The sequence below is a fragment of the Pleuronectes platessa genome, chromosome 9, assembly GCF_947347685.1.
Source record: "Pleuronectes platessa chromosome 9, fPlePla1.1, whole genome shotgun sequence".
Lineage (NCBI taxonomy): Eukaryota > Metazoa > Chordata > Actinopteri > Pleuronectiformes > Pleuronectidae > Pleuronectes > Pleuronectes platessa.
The window spans coordinates 15,530,108-15,547,211 of record NC_070634.1 but is presented as its reverse complement, the minus strand read 5'-3'; the positions used below and the strand labels follow the sequence as shown (position 1 = coordinate 15,547,211).

General features: G+C 42.5%; 1 protein-coding gene across 2 annotated transcripts; it reads right to left on the bottom strand.

The window, feature by feature from the left end:
* Window positions 1–10,707: 10,707 nt before the first annotated feature.
* On the bottom strand, window positions 10,708–14,032 carry use1 (unconventional SNARE in the ER 1 homolog (S. cerevisiae)). 2 transcript variants are annotated; one of them, XM_053430491.1, is made up of 8 exons: window positions 13,905–14,032; window positions 13,272–13,321; window positions 12,997–13,078; window positions 12,606–12,758; window positions 12,471–12,486; window positions 12,329–12,359; window positions 11,982–12,144; window positions 10,708–11,633 (listed from the first exon to the last, which is right to left on the bottom strand). In XM_053430491.1, exons 1-8 carry the CDS (start codon window positions 14,001–14,003, stop codon window positions 11,451–11,453), a joined length of 777 nt encoding a protein of 258 aa, XP_053286466.1. In that variant the 5' UTR covers window positions 14,004–14,032; the 3' UTR covers window positions 10,708–11,450. The 2 variants fall into 2 exon arrangements, with proteins under 2 accessions (XP_053286466.1, XP_053286467.1); XM_053430492.1 differs by having other exon boundaries at window positions 12,997–13,075.
* Window positions 14,033–17,104: the final 3,072 nt, after the last annotated feature.

Sequence of the window (17,104 nt, the reverse complement as noted above, 5' to 3'; positions counted from 1 at the left end):
TGTTATTGACCTGGTGGAATGAAGTCTAAAGTACTGGCCCCCAGCTCCTGTCAGTTGTTTGACGGAGGGTTTGAGTGTGTGTTGGCATGTGTGTGGCCTCTTCTCTTTCCATCCCGGAGGACCAGGAGCGGGGAGGCCAGACATCAAGGCTTTAACTATTCACTCTTTCCAAGTCCTATTTCCAGCCACAGCCCCGAGGCGTGTTACTTCCAACATCCTGCGACGACACGGGCCTGACTGACCACGGCGCTGCTCCGTGACCCCGGGGCCGGCGCCGAGCACACTGAGAATGGGAGGAACAGGGGGTGGCCGTGTTTTGTCTTGAAGCTTCCTAGAATGACAGTAATAAAAGCCGTGTTTGTTTATGTTCTCACAAGGAGAAGGGCGGGGAAGTCGCGGATCAGGGAAGAAGGATGCGTGTAAAAGTTCAGCGAGAGGTCTGGGAGTCAACAAACAAACTGCAGCTTTAGATTTACTCAAGATGGGATTATTGAAATGTAATGTCATTTACTTGAGTGAGTGCATGTGTGTGTGTGTGTGTGTGTGTGTGTGTGTGTGTGTGTGTTTGTGTTGATACATGCTGTGTGAGAGTACAGTGTGTAGTCACTATAAATAACCCCATTGGAAAACACAAAAAAGTGCAAATTTGGGCATAATTATTCAGTGTGTGCTAAAATAACTAATCTCTTCAGACATGCAGGGCAGGATTGGATAAGTGATGATTAGTAACATAGAGATATTGATGTGTTTACTTCCTATTTACTCATGGATGTTTGTGGATTTCTGTTATTTTTCAGTGACAGAATGATTAGGAACTAAACTTCTTAATCAGAAAAGAATACATTTGGCCTCAAAAAGGCTGCGTGGGTCTCACTAAAGTGGTAATAAATTACCTTATAATAACTATTGGGGGCACGGAAAGTTTAATATTAACACAGAGGTCATGTTTTCGTTGCTGTTTGTCTGTTTACTCAAAAACTGCCGATCCGATTCATTGAAACTCGTGGAGTACCCATTAACCTTTGGAGTGGATTCCACTAAAGAGGCAGATTCAGGAGGACTCGGATCTGCACCAACGTTTTATGGGATCTTCCCTGACCCATACTGCATCCTTCCAACAGGTTTTGTTTGAATCCCTCATTATTGTGTTATTCTGCTAAACTACAGACAGAGAGACAGAGAAACAAATGCAGATGAAAACGTCCTTGACCGAGGTAATATTCTCGATGTAAAAACGCAGTCACGTGTAGAGTATCAGAGCAGTTTTTACATTAAAATTCTACATGGTTCGTGTATCTGATCTGAATAAATGTATATGCAATGTGGTGATAAAGTCGCAAGTCGCCGTCGGCGTAGGTCTATGAGTGCTCTCTGAGTGCCCTCGTAGTTTAATTCATGACTTTGTTATTTAACTTGCTATTAGACAGAATAACTTACAACAGTTGTTCACTTTTCTGTGCCTGTAGAAACAGGACTTCACACGTCAGATGAAGAATGAACATCCAGGTTCCAGATCAGTGTTAACCAGTCTCTGTTGATATGAAAGGAGGAGAGATGAGTTATTTGGTCCCTAATGATAGAAATGATATTTCAATGTCAATGTCAATGTCTTTTTATTTATATAGCACATTTAAAAACAACTTGGGTGACCAAAGTACTTCACAAAGTAATCCACAACAAGAAGACAGCAACACGCAATATATCAGAATACTAGTAGTTAAATTAAAATAAGATAAAAGAAAGTATAATCATTTAAATTAGAAATAAAATATAAAATATACGATGGAATAAAATCTGCTGTCATAAAAACGTTCTCAACACGAGAAGAAGGTCAAAGAGAAGAGATGAGTTTCTAACATTGATTTGAAGTGTGCAAGAGAGGGGGCCGTTCCAATATGGAGTCGTGAGCTGTTCCACGAGGCTACTACCAAGGCTGGATATCAGCCTCGTTTCAGGTAGGACCAGGAGCAGCAGGTCTCAGGATCTCAGCTCTCTAACTGGAGTGTGAATATGAAGAAGCTCAGCTGGATAAGGCGGTGCCAGTCCATCAAGACATTTAAAAGTTAACAATAAAACGTTCAAATCAACTCTGTGGCGACCAGGAAGCCAGTCGAGGGAGCACAACACCAATGTAATATGGTTCCTCTGTTGAATAGATAGAGGTGAAGACACATGAAAAGTTCAACTTCAGTTAAATCAAGCTGAAACTCATGATCTGTTGTGGCCTGACCAAGGTCCTGACTTCAACATGATCCAAAATCTGTTTTCTGCCCTGAGACAACGAGTCTGTGCTAGAAAACCGTTACACTCCCAGTGCTGCCGTGTTACACATGTCCCTTAAAGGATGCAACATATGACGCTGCACTCTCCTCTGACATTTAAAAAATAAATCTATCTTCCATTATCTTTAGCAAGCACACCGTTTTTTTTTTATTTCCTAAAATGTCTGCATGCTTTTTGGTCGGAGGATCTCTGACTTACTAAATAAAGAAACACGTTACAACCGCAGGTCAGGGCTTCTCACAACCTTCTCTCTGCCGCTGGGATGTTTTATTCAGCAGATACATTTCTCTGCTTGTTGTGCTGCAGAGTGAGAGAGATCGAGGCGGAGAGGGCGAGACGCAGGAGCGGGCAAAGGAGTGCAGGGAGGGATGAGATGGGAAAAGAGAGCGATTCAGGTAAACGGAGATGTGGTTGGAGACATGATAGAGGATGAAATATCAGTAACTGCTGCAGCAACAGTGGTGGAGGCCAGTGTGACGTTTACAGAGAGGAGCAGTCCTTACTGCTGGCTGAGCAGAAAACTCCAAAGAACGATGCGTAGCATCTTAACCATCTGACTTAAACATATGAAGTGTGTCTAGTTGAAGAGAAAATAGTAGATTTATTGATGTTATGCTTTAAACTCTGGCAATTTACCGTTATTCAACAGGGACAGGAAAGAGATGATGATTAAAAATGATCAGCATCTTAAATACCCTGCGTCAAACCAGAACATCCCAGAATACATATAAAGTGAAGTATCAACATCAAGCAAACAAACGCAATGAGTATTTTGTGAATACTTTTTTTTAATTGATACATTAATATCATTGGAAGTTAGTTTTACTACATTATCTGCTGCGGGTTTCATCGGTTGCATTGCATCAGATTTTATAAGACTTATAAGTCGTCCACAACCGTCTGCTGAATGTATTTTAACCTGTATCAAATGTATAATATCTATTATGAAGAAAGTAGAGAGTAACCTCTATTTAAAATGCTTTTAAAAATAAATTGTTATTGCCTCTTTTTCTCTAGAGCTGTAATTTCAATGTAAAGAATTTATAGTTCGGTGTTTTCCTAAAAGACAAATTCCTGCACCTGGAACACGGTGATACTTCCGTTCTGCTGCAGTACAGTGCAAACCTTCCACAGAGATCCCAGAGTAAAGACCCTAATGTCTGCAGAGCCTCCTGTAAATCAAACATCCTCCCTCTGCAGGAGTCTGTCAGGCCACTTACTCATTTATGAAAGGATTTGTATGGTTCGAACACTGTGAACCCAGGATTCAGCCCGAGACACAAAAACATCCGCCACATGTTTCACCTCGTTTCCAGTACAGATCACGAGGAGGAGTCGAGCTGTTGTTTCAAACCAGCAGAGACGCTGAGAGTTTATCACAGGTCAGTCGTCTTCTCTCGTCTGCCCCTTGGAGACGTGCAGACGAGACCAGTACAGAGAGCTGCTCTGGTCCAACAACCGAGCAAGCTGCATCAACAGGCCATTTATCTGCAGTATATCTGGAATATGATGGATTGGAGAGGAGATAGAAACTGAAAAGGTTCCTGTTCACAGCCGCTGCAGAGAGCTGCCATTAGACTGCTGATACCAGGAAGAGAGATAGCATCTCACCTGTACTTGTTTCCCCGCACTGGCCCCAGGTCAGACAGGGTGATTTGTTTTTCACGCATTAAAACCCCTGGTTCCTCGACACATCTCCCAGCTTCTCCTTTCCAGTCCCCGATCGCTCAGGTCCTGGCTGTCGCACGGTCGATGATGAAGGTTCAAGGCGATATTTCATTAATGGAAGCTTCTCCAAACCAGTTTATCTTTAAAAATGACTCACAACCCTTCTGTAGGCAAATGTAAGGTTAGAATTAATTTCCCCTAGGCTTTTGAGTGTCTTTAGTAGTTTAAATGAGATTTTATTATATTTTCTACACATTTATATTGTGTATTCTTTCGGTCAAGAGGTACCAAACACACTGGGTCGGTTATTCTATTCTATTCCTTTACCTTTCTTGATGTTGTTATTGTCAAGCAATAAACTGAACTGGTTGTTTTAAAAGTGTTTTTTAAATAAAGTTGACTCGACTCTAGACGCATTCAGCCTTTTGCATCGGGGCGGTTCACAGCACTGGGAGTCAGAGCTGCCTTTTCTTAGCAGCTGCACCCAGAAAGCAACACGCTGCTGAGAACCTTGAAGACGACTTTTACTCACATGTATCACCTTTGTATTTGTAATTAATCACGGACCATCTGGTCGGCCTTGACATTCTAACTCAGTGGACAAAACATGTCACAGATGACGGTGAAACTACCCTTGACAGAAAAACCTTGCTCTCAAACATCCTCACAAATAACAGCTCAGCCAAGGATTCAGAGCTTTCGTCAACACGCAGCTTCACACACAAACAAGACTTTGGTTATTTTTGTTCCGGCCTCAGAAGCAGCTTCGCTCCCACTTTTTTCAAAATACCGAGTCGGTTACAGTGTTTTGTTCATTTGCATTATTAATACAGGCAAGGATATCCAGACTGAGTGGAAAATCAGAGAGAGTGGGAACCTGTTAGATGAAAGCGAAAAGAGAAAGATATCACACCCAAACACACGCACACACTCACACACACACACACACACACACACACTCCTAATCCGCTACCCCGAGGAGCCTCCGTGTTCCAGGAAGGACCCTCCACCTGCTGCGGCAGCTTGGGGCCTCCTGGAGGAAAACGTTGAGGGGCCCGGGGGAGGTGCGCCTGGTTCTCAACATATCACTTTTGTTAAAACAGTGTATTATTCCTGGGATAGACACCCGCCCATCTCCACCTCCCCCCACCCCTCTCCCCCTGTTACACATCCCAGTCTTGGCTCCGGCCTCAGGCAGAGCCCAGAGCCTCAACCGCTAGGCTCCTGCTCGACGGCACCTTCACCTCCTCACCCTCAAGGCCTCCTCTTTGTCTGGGCCGCGATTTACAGCCCAACGTTCAAAGAAAAACAGAGAGCCGATCCAAAGCACCTGCAACGTCTTACCTCAGTCCACATGAAACCTTTCCCTGTACAGCTTTAAAGGAATAGTTTTACATTTTAGACTGTAAAAACATATATATATATATATATATATATATATATATATATATATATATATATATATATATATATATATTCTTTCTTCCATGGAGTCAGATGATAAGATATATACAACTCATATATGTCTGCTCATTCATGATAATTCTTTATCCAGACAGAGGGGGAACGTAACCATAAGTACACTTTCTAATGCACAATACTAAATGTACTGTAATGGTCTATACTGTCATTTTCAAGTGCTCAATCAATCAAGATGATTTGGCTTCACTTTTGGGAATTGTTATGTCGTCAATATTTCATATTTTTTTCTTCTATCTGGTTTTAACTGGCTTTAGCTGGTCCTGGCCAAGGAATTTTTGGGGACACAACCACTGGGGGAAAAAATGTATTTGACGTGGTAAGTGGATTTTGTTGAGCCACTGCCTCCCAGTCTTTGTAATAAGCTAAGACAGCAGTGTCAATAATCTCAGTTAACTCAAGAACACTAATGAGCATATTTAGGTTAAACTCTTATGTGGTGGAGGCAGATAAACTGGTCCCCAGTTCAGTCCACAAAGTCTCATGTAGCACCAGCCACGCTCTTCAGTCCCGCCCACTGGGACATCCCCAACCACTAAAAGGTGAAGGAGCAAAGAAGCGAGAAATCAGCAGCACTACCTGAGCACCATACATCAGACCATGGACAGAAACCAGCGGGAGGTTGATTCTTCCACTGGGGACAGTTTCAGGGCCGCACGGCCTGACTAATAGGCTGGAGGGCTAAGTGCATTAACCCACATGTTGACACTTGGCTGGAAACACTAGAGTGATAGAGGGCCAGTGTGGAGGCTGCAGGGAATCACATGTGCTCCTGACATGTGGAGCTGCAATAAACATGCATGCACAAAGGCGTGCACACACACACACACACACACACACACACACACACACACTGAGGATGTGCTGCTATGTCTGCTGGGTTTATTTGTGATGTACTTCTTGAAGATAATATGACTCAAATAAACAGAGAGAGAGCTACTCATGCGTGCTTCAACCAACCAGTCAGAGAGCAGCCACAACACAACTGCACGAGCAGTGTGTGTGTGTGTGTGTGTGTGTGTGTGCGTGCGTGAGTGTGATAAAGAGAGTAACCCCCATTAGGATGTGAAGACTGAGGAAGAGCCACAGACACAACACAACCACACAGTCAGATACAGAAATGCTGGTTCACAGACACACACAAACACACACACACACACACACACACACACACACATACACACACACACAAACAGGGAGGCAGGTCCTGTCGAATGAAACAGTAACGGCAAACTGAAAAAAGAGAAACGTCCTCGACACCTGTGCAGACGGGCGAGATGAGGAGTGTGATATCTAAATAAGGTTTTACTGTTTGAACGTGCAGTTGTTACTTCTGAGCTTCGAAGTTATTCAGTGAACAAAGGTTTGTTGCACTGAATTGGTTTAGTTTACTAACCGGATTTTCATATATAAATGACGTATAATGCGTTGTAAGTTCTTGTCGGGTGGGGGGGGCTACAACTTGTTTCCATCATTGTTGTCCTTGATCCAGATGTAGACAGGGTTTCCATTCAAGACGTTTCCCATCAACAAGGATGTTAAACCTTGAAAGCAAATAATAATCTGTGAAAACATTCCATTAGTCTTTTCATGAAGGATTTTTCTAAATGAAGGGCCACAGTTTACACAGAGGGGCCAATTATAAACCCACATACGAGCACAGCTCCTGATTCAGTAAGCTTCCACATTTAAGTCATTCCCTGTTCACAGTTAGCTCTATAGCTCCGAGCAACACATCAGTGAAAACTGTTCCTTCTTCAGGAACATTGCGAACTTCCAAAAAGCTCAGATATAACTTAAGGGCCAATCAGATTTCAGCTAGGGCCAGTTTCACCGCTGGCCCCACCCCTGGACCAGCCCCTGCTTTAAAGGTAAAGCACTTAGACTAAAACATAAAACAACAAGAAGTTCCCTCCTCTGCTCCATGAATAGAAGTATGCATGTGTAAGGGTAGAGTCTGACTTTATAAGCTTCATTAGGTCATTAACATTACAGCACATTCAAAACTTCAGGCTGAAAGAAAGGAAGGAAAGAAAAAAGCCTCTTTGGCCTTTTGCTCCCTAAAGCAAGTAGATGGAAAAAAGAGAATGAAAGAGAAATCTCCTTGATCTCTGTAGGCAACTTAAATCCTCACTGTAGCTGCAGCCAAAAAACAAATTAAAAAGACCCGAGTGTTTAACAGGCGCTACGCTGCTCTGAGACGAGATGGAGGTTCTCTCATTCTCTATTATTCGTGCCTCTGTTCTCCAGTGGTTGGAGCAAACACATACAAACACACACAGACAAACACACACACACACACTGATTCTTTGATTAATTGATCATGGTCATAATAAAGATGCTTCTTACATCCATGGTTGGATAACGTCTCATCACAAGCAGCCACATAACACGAGGCAAACTGCTGGAATTCAGACTGAGGGGGAGAAAAAGGTCCCATGAAGATATATCTTAAAAAGCACTAAAAAAACATGTTTTAATATGTACATGTGTGTGTGTGTGTTGGAGGAATATACGTGTGTACCCTGCAGTGCAGATAAGATTGTGTAACTGCTCGAGGGATTTTGCCTTCTGTCTTTAAGTACACTGGGTATTCTGGGGACAGAAACATCTTAACAACTGCTTACAGGTCATTTTGAGGTAAAAAAATAAATAAAAGTTGTACCTAGTGGCTTGTTAAGGATGAATAAGAAATGTTTTTAATCTCTTGATAACAACAAATCCTGATTGTCAGGTTGTCAAACATTACTGGCTGGTGTGTATCCTGAGAACAAAAACACAAACTCTTCTCTGTCGGTACACCAGGTCATAGGCTGAATATGCACAAATGTGTTAAATGTTTTTTTGTTCCTGTCAAATGTCAAGTGTGTGATTCGAATGAACTTCACCCCAATTTCCCTTACATGGGATAAGGAATTTGACTTGACTTGGTTATAAATGTGACTTGGTTATAAACGTGTTGACAACCATGAATCACAATGTTTGCAGTTTGTGTTTAACCAGGAGTACTTTGGTGTCTGTCATTCCCCACCTCTTCCTCCACTTATATAATATCTGTACCATCAACAGAACAAAAACATAAAGCTGTGAACATGTTGGACCCACTCCGTCATATTCACTGTCTATTAAACCATCAACTCTGCAGCTCTTAACAGTAAATTATTAATTTAGGTTCCGATCAGTTTTCCAACCAGTCCAATCGGCCAAGAGGATTTTTACAAGCCGACAACCTTAGTGTTATTCTAATCAATAAATCAAACCTGATTTATACATATCTATAAAGCACAAACAGATTTATTACAGTCATTCATTATGATCAGTGTGAGAAGAAATATTGAGATGCAGTAAAAGTAGCAAGGCACAAAATAAAAATACTCTATTGTACTGCATTAGCAGTAAATGTACTTAGAGTATGAGTAGTAGTCATTAGTTGAATGAAGGGGGCCTGTCACAATGGTTTATATCATATCATCACATTATTATTATAACTGATGATTTACTTTGTAAGAAGCAGCTTTTTAGGGCTGGAGCTGGTGGGTGGAGCTAATTTGAACAATCCTGGACGCTTACCGTCTATGTGCATCATATTTTATGAGCTAATCCCCTTTTGAACGACTATCAAAATAACTACTAACTAAAGGTAGTTTCTGTCACTTGTTTGACCTTTGATTCCTCCATTAGAGGTACCTCATTGAAGAAGCTGTACCAAATTATGGGACGTTAAATTTACAGCTTTGCAGAGAGTTGCCAAACTATTTTCAGATGGCCCTGTGGGAAAACGTCTTCAGGAAAGAATGTGTTCAGGTTTACCGAGGCCGATGTTAGCAGTGAACCCAAAGGAGAAGCTTCTGCCGAATATATGAACTCACACCGAACACACCACAGACTCCGGAGTGTGTATGTGGGAAACTACCGCACAACTGGGTAGCAGTCTCTTTCAGTTAATGGGGTAATACAGATGTAATGAACATGGGAAGCTGCCCCGCTGGTGAAGTCTTGTCCCGCACGTTGAGTTGAAAAGCAGAGCTGCAGCGTCACAGCCGGAGCTTCACTGAAGGCCTGAGAATGGAGGCGCAAACAGCTGTGATTAAACTGAGCGATGATGATCCTCCGCAGTGACACAACCTCATTTGGTCTCCCGGTGGCCTGCATACCTCGGCTTCCAGCAGGCAAAATACCCCCCAGGGATCCCAAAATATACACACGGCGGGCCAGGCCTGGGCCCAGTCAACCAGTCAGCCTGCACGCCGTGAAGCGGGGCGGGGAGAGGGGCGAGAGGAAGGGCCAGGGGCAGAGCTGCAAGCCCGGGCAGGCCAGTCGGCTCCACAGGCCTCAGACTTAACAACACTGGAGGAATGTTAACCTGTGAGAAGCAGCTTCTTCCCAGTGAAAAATACGATCTGAAATCACTGACGTCCCGTGGACAGCAGGCTCAGATACAAAGTAGAATATATCAGATGTAAAGATTTCCCAGAGTCACATGTGGTCACCGTGTGATTTAATTTTGGTGTCCGACTGCTTTTATTTAGCCGACTCACATCACTTCTAAATGGGTAGAGGGCTGTTAACTAAGATTCATGGCTTGATCGGGCCATCAGGGTCATGGAGGTCATTGGGTGCGCACACTGTCAGAGCAGGAGTGACACACAGCGGCCACAGGAAGTCACTGCATCAGTTTATTTCTACAAAGGCAGAGGCAGAGGGCGCTGTTTGGTGTTTGAGGTGATGTGGAAAGGTCAAGAAACAGCTCCCGCATCCAGTTCTCACAATTATTATTCAGTTAAACGAAGACGCTCATTTACTCAGGAGTCTGTTTACTGTTTACTACTCAAACGCACACACACATGTTAAGCGACAGACTGTGAGGTTACACTCATTTAATGAGAACAAAACCTTCCTCTTGCACAAATGTTCACTGGGTCTTTCTCCAGCTCCTCCCAAATGAAGGGATGGAAGAAACGTACTTCTTCAGCATCATCTTCATCAAACTCCATCATCACCGGACGAACATTTACAGAATCCGCCTCATAGACGACGAACAGGACTGAGCGTGATGGAGACATGTGGAGTGAGGGAATAAATCTAATATCACAACATCCAATACTGTTGACAATGAAACTTTCAAAATCTTAAACCAGCAGATTTAAGAAATGCAAGTGTAATTCCTAATGATATTTCGTTTAAGGGAAACAAGTGGTAACACTTCACTTTAACATTCAAAGGCATTATATTAACATCTCCCAGGTTTACACACATTATAACACAGCTGCAAACAGATACATTTTATAAATGTTTGTTTATTCAACTGTAAGTCCCCCACACATGGAGGCTGATGTATTGACAATGACAATATCATTGAGTTGTAATAGTGCAAAATAGATCTTAACGCACGCTTCAAGTGTCTGTATCTGCTCACACTGTGTGATAAACCTTTCATTAGACACGGATATTAACAATTAATAAACACAACATTGGAGTTAGAGTAAAGTGTGTTAGTGTTACAGGTCCGAAATCAGGTTGTTAAACTGTTGGTATCCAGGCTGACATGCACTTGATGGTGGACGGTTCGTAAACTCTATAATATACAATGTGCTACACACGTTTTATGGGAAATATGTTTGACAGACGATGAGTGACTTCAGTCCCACCAGGTGGGGGGTGCAGGCGGAGACGAGCGGGAGGCCGAGCTGACGAGGGACTAAATGAATTAAGGCTCAGTCTCGGCTGTCTGGGTATTGGGTTTGTGGTGCGAGTGTCTCGTTGCCTCGATTCATGTTCTGTCCTGTTTTTTTTAAATGAATACTGACGCTCCAAACCAGTTTCTGCATCTACAGCTTTCTCTCATCCGCCTGTTTAGAGGAAGAGTTTCAGTTTCTAAAAAAGGTGCAAACTTTTCAGTCCTTCAGCCTGATCTGAATCACACGTACAGACACTAGAGGAGGTGGAGATCTACAGGGACCCATGTTGTAACAACACGGGAGAGCGCCGGACTAAAAAGAGTTCAGGACCGTCTGCGGCCATCATCTGAGTCGGGGGAAGATTCTGATGAAGAGGATCATGCTGATGAAGGTGAAGGAGACCAGGACGAGCATCAGCCACAGCAGCCAGTTCACAGACTTCTTGGTGTGCTGCTCAAGTCGCTCCGACTCCGTCTTCAGCTTCTCAAAGTTGAGGTCTGCCTGGCGCATGGACTGACTCAGAGTCTGGGAAGGAGAGAAAGAAATGATACCTCAGATCACTTCTTCTGCACAATGTGGATTCAAAGGCTGATTGTGAATATGCATTGTCCTATACTGCCAACTAGTGGACAGAGTCAGAAGAGACGTGTCATCAGGAGGAGACAAAGTTGAGGGAACATGAAATCAAACTTAACCCCCAAAAAATTAAATAAACAAGTGATGATTGTATTTCTATATTATTGTTCTGTATTTTCTCATTTACTTATTTTATTTGCATACAGTTATTGACCTAGGATTCTGAAGCAAAAATTGTTTAGATATCTAAAATATAAAGAAATGTAATTTAATTTAATAACCTATTTCTGCAGTTACCTGGTTGTCCTGCTTGATGATGTTCTGTGCAGCCATGGTGTTGTTCTTCAGATTCCGGGCCAGGTTGAGCATGTCCTCGGCCAGTTTCTCCTGCAGGTTGTGGTGATGCTGCAGGACGGCGTCCAGCTCTGCAGCCGACTGGCGCTCATCCAGAGGAACACCCCTGCACACCGAGGGACTGTCTTATTAACAGCTTTGAATTTGTGAAATTTTCCAACAATGAATAGTAACATGATAATAAATCAAACAGGGATGCAGATGAACCTTAACATTTTTGGAGGAGAGCAGTTGACGTTAGACCAAGGTACTGTATCAATAAGTACAATAAATCATATTTAAAGCTTTACCTTCTGTTTCTTAAATCTGTCTCAGATGTTCCTGAAGGGAGGAGAGAGGTACAGAGATTTATTTCCACGTTTAATATGTTCAAAAAAAAAAACAGTTACAATTCTTCAGTCAAGATACTGAATCAAAGAGAATAATTCTTACCATTGCCTGATGAAACCTGTAATGACACCAAAGAGAAACATTTATGAGTCAATCGTTGAAAACAACTTCTGAATCAATCTCACAATCGTCTCCACAGCTGCTTTGAGGTGAAGGAACCTCAGACACTGGTCGTACCGTGCCGAGCAGCTCGTTCCTCATCTCTCCCGTACACCGCGCCTTCGTCTGCATGTGGACCGTTTTAGTGGCAGGCATCCTCTCATTGGCTATCGTGGGCGTCCGCCCGGGAGCCAGGAACTGATTGGCTAATGCTTTTTCAGTCGGTGAAGACTGTGAAGGAGAAGAGGAAAGACGCACAACATCAGGAAGCTGCTCCAGAAGATGGAATGGAAATTCAAGAGACCAATAAAATAATTCTGAGGAGGAATAAGAAACATTTTTGGTCTCGATTTAACATTATACAAATCACTACGAACAATTGATTAAAGCTGCTACAAACATTTAAAGTCACATCAGATGTATAATTTAAAAAAGGGAAATGAAGGCTTTTTACAATATGGCCACTGACCAGTTTCTCAGCCTCCAGGAGTCCTTTCAAGAAGTCGACCTTCCTGGAGTAATCAGTCAGGACTTCTCCTGTGGGTTTGCTGCTTGGAGGAATAATTGGTTTCTGTATCATTTTACTTTGTTAATATTCAAGTGATGTGCATCTGTCAGAAGAGTTGTGGTTTGCAAGTTGAGTCGCTTTGCAGAGACACTGAAGGTGAAATTTAACATTTGAGTTGTGTGTGTAACAAGTGAGCACAAATAAAAACATGAGGTCATATGAGACGGTGCTGTTACCTCTGGCTTTTCCTCAGAGCCACCATCATCTCCTCCAGAGCGCCGACATACTGCAGGACAGAGAAAACACTTTACATTTTGTTTTAAACAGTTGATGATACTTTAAAATACTAGATTATCAGCTTTAAGTGCATTCGTCAAGACCCTGACATGTTAATGTCAAGCCTGTTTATAAAGCCCCTCTAAACAACCGGCAACCTCACGAGTGTTTCAGGTAGAAACATGGCTGCTGCGATGAACTCTGATCTGGGACATCACATGTATCTGACATGTAAATAATAAATAAAACAAAGATGAGGTCTAACGTTTCTACTCGAACCAGTGTTCAATGTTAATATGTGTTTTATAAACAGTGTTTAAACGTCTGTAGCCGGACTGTGATGTTTCTGTGTCTGTGACGAGCAGCTCGACACCGACCTGTCCCTCAGTGAACACACAGCCTCAGTTCACGTGTGAACATGTGAATGGAAGAGTCCGTGTGTGACAGTGAAGGTGAATCCTCTCTGTTCTGCTGCTGCTCGCTCAGTGACGACGTGGCTGACGAGCAGCAGCTTCTGACTAACAGCGTCAGCGGCGTTAGCATGAATCTAACGGCGGTTTGACCTCATGTCCCCCGGCTCCGTGTCCTCTTACCTTCTCCAGCCTCCATTCCTCCTCCCCTCGCTTCTCCGAGGCGATGGATTCACAGCGGGACAACAGCCGGATGAAATTTATCTCCAACCTGGAAGCCATGTTCGGAGCCGACTCACCGTCGCAGCGTTGTGACGTCACGCCCTCCGATGGTTGTTTACTCATTATACAAAACGAGTTAATGCAGAGAATGAGTGCAGAGAAATGTATTACCTTTAATACGATTTAACAATGTGTTTAAGTGAGGTCTGAATTTTAAATCATGTTTTTATTGTTAATGTCCATTTTCTAAATATATTTTCATGCCACTTTGTTTCTTGTATCTGACTGGTGCTGTTATAAATAAACCGATTGCCTTATTGCTCATAGCTGTTTGTCCTCCTCCAAACTCATACAGTTTACTATTGAAATTGTAAGGATTATTAATATTATTTTTCAGTAAAATGAATTGGCTTTTTGAGGGCTTTAACATGCTCAAATTCTGACCAAAATTTGCAGGGAATTAGAAAGTGGTGAAAATGTAGGTATTCTGGAGGAATTTTCAAGGGGCGTGGCAAAATGGCTCAACGGTGCCCACCGAGACCCCTGCAACGCGTTCACATTGACCGATCTTCACAAAAATCGATAAACAGGTATATCAGGACCAGACAAACGAAACAGTCTACAGGTGCAAAAATCTTCTTCCTGTGCTTAGTTTCTCATGGGAATGATCAGGTAATCCAATCCTTAATGTTAATATAACTAAACTGCTAAAGTCACCCACCTATTAATTGCCTCATATACTATGTAAATAAAAATTAATAGGTGATTGCAATAAGCAGCATATGGACACACACAAACATACGATAATTTGTCCATCTTCTTCTTGTGCTTAGTTCCACACATTTATCAGCAGACTGTGTGGCCTAGTCGGTAGAGCGTTGCTCTGCATCAACAAAGTCCCGGGTTCAATCCCCACTCTAAATTGACAGTGATTTATCACTTAGTAATCGCAAAACATTTTACACTATGTTACTTTAAATTAATTAAATAAAAAAAACAGAAAAAAATTTAATTAAAATAATAATAAAAAAAAACTGCACGCGCAATGGGCTTCTGCGCAGAATGTGCGCAATGGGCTTCTGCGCAGAAGGAGCGCAGTAGGCTCTGCGCAGGATGTGCGCAGTGGGCTTCTGCGCATGATGTGCGCAATGGGCTTCTTAAATTTAATTTAATTTAATTTAGTTGTTTTTATATTTAATTTAATTTAATTTAATTTAACAGCCTCACTGTCTGTCAGTGCTCGGGCCCTAATAAATAAAATAGTGTGACATTTTTATCCCTCTCTCAGTCCATAACTTTGATTCAGATTAAAAGATTTCTAGTGAAGGATATCTCATGAATGCTCTAGAGCATTAGAGTGAAGTGTAATTTCCCTATTTTAAAGTGGAAAGAGTTTGAATTGTAGTAAACTAACAGAGTGAGAGAGTGTATATCCCAAAAAACAAAGCTGATGATCTGAGGTTAAAGACTTGTCACCTGTGTGTACCCGTTTCGAAGTCAATCTATAAGTCTATCAAACAATCATATGGGCTTTACAGGACATGTGCACATATTCCCTTTTTAAGGACAGGTGGAATTAGGATCAGTTTAATAACTGTAAACTGAACTACTTTATAAGACTGCTATCATTTGAAAATATGCACCGTTATCCCCAGGAAGACGACACATTGTGTTGAATTCAGTTGTGCTTTTGAAAAGCGCCTGCAAATTGTTGGATGATAAATGAATAAAAATAAAACAAAGTAAAAAGACTGCGTGAAATGTGTTTGAAGATCGAATTTTGAAAGAAAAGTTTGTGCAGCTTGTGATTAACTAGTTGTCCATAAAATAAAATATTTTTTATCCTTCAAGGACAATTTGATTTACAACCAGCATCAGAGCATGACAAAAATAAACCAATATAAACAATGTAAATAAAACACAATATAAAAAGACGTAGTCGCAGACGCAGTCGCAGAAGCATGTTTCATGCGTCCCCAACCGTTGCGCGTCTTACAAAGCAATTCCGCGCCAGAACACTAGGCGGAGTAATGCTTTTTGTCGAAGGCGACCTGAGAGACGCCTTCTTTGTGGGTGTGGCAATCGTTGTTGACTGTTTATTTACCTTCTACCAGTCGTGTTCTCCATTACAAACACACGGTGAACCATGGCAGAGAGTGTATTCACGATTCCAACCGAACAACAATTGATTGAGATGGAGCTGCTGGACATTGAAGAGCAACTTCTTATAATTAGACGTTTTTTTTTCAAAGACAAAACACACAAAGAAGAGACGTCTTCTTCTTCGTCGACTGTTTATTTACATCGCCACTCCGGCTCCTCATAGCCTATTTCTGGCGGACAAATCGGCCAGTCAGTGACGGGTTATACAAGTGGTCATACTTTCGGATCTCTTCTGCCAAGTGCTCTTCTATTTGGTCCATATTCGTTCTTCTAAATCTTCCGTGATTTCCGCGTATTGTGGGGCATGAAACCGGAAACTAGACACCGGACGGGATGTAGAGCAGACCAATCACAGCCTTGCGGGCTGAGTGAGCTTGCGGAGCTTTGCCGTAAATTTTAGAAAAGGGGGTCGACACCCGTCAGCACGTAAGGAGGGATACATAAGCACGTAAGGGACCCGGAAGGGCTCTTGCGCTTACGGGCCCGTGAAAACGCAGAAGCATGTTTCAGGCTTAAAGGCCTAATTATACTCCTGCGACTGCAACCGCGGAAGGCCACGCAGCTGCATCGACGGACTAGTTTTAGTTTATGCTTCACTCACGTGTTGCGCATGTTGCAACGCAATTCACCGCCAGAACACTAGGCGGAGTAACGTTTTGTTTCGAAAACAAAACACACAAGGAAGAGACGTCTTCTTCTTCGTCGAATCTTTATTTACATCGCCACTCCGGCTCCTAATAGCCTATTTCTGGCGGACAAATCGGCCAGTCAGTGACGGGTTATACAAGTGGTCATACTTTCGGATCTCTTCTGCCAAGTGCTCTTCTATTTGTTCCATATTCGTTCTTCTAAATCTTCCGTGATTTCCGCGTATTGTGGGGCATGAAACCGGAAACTAGACTCCGGACGGGATGTAGTAAGCAGACCAATCACAAGCCTTGCGGGCTGCGTGAGGCTCGCGTCGTTTTGTCGTGTAGAAAAATTGGCGGACGCACGCA

Excerpts from the sequence above, each read along its gene's own strand:
- use1 (XM_053430491.1), bottom strand. The coding sequence starts at position 14,003 with ATGGCTTCCAGGTTGGAGATAAATTTCATCCGGCTGTTGTCCCGCTGT. Across the intron at positions 13,322-13,904 it reads AGGAATGGAGGCTGGAGAAG|TATGTCGGCGCTCTGGAGGA; the intron begins GTAAGAGGACAC and ends TCTGTCCTGCAG. Across the intron at positions 12,759-12,996 it reads TCCTGGAGGCTGAGAAACTG|TCTTCACCGACTGAAAAAGC; the intron begins GTCAGTGGCCAT and ends TCTCCTTCACAG.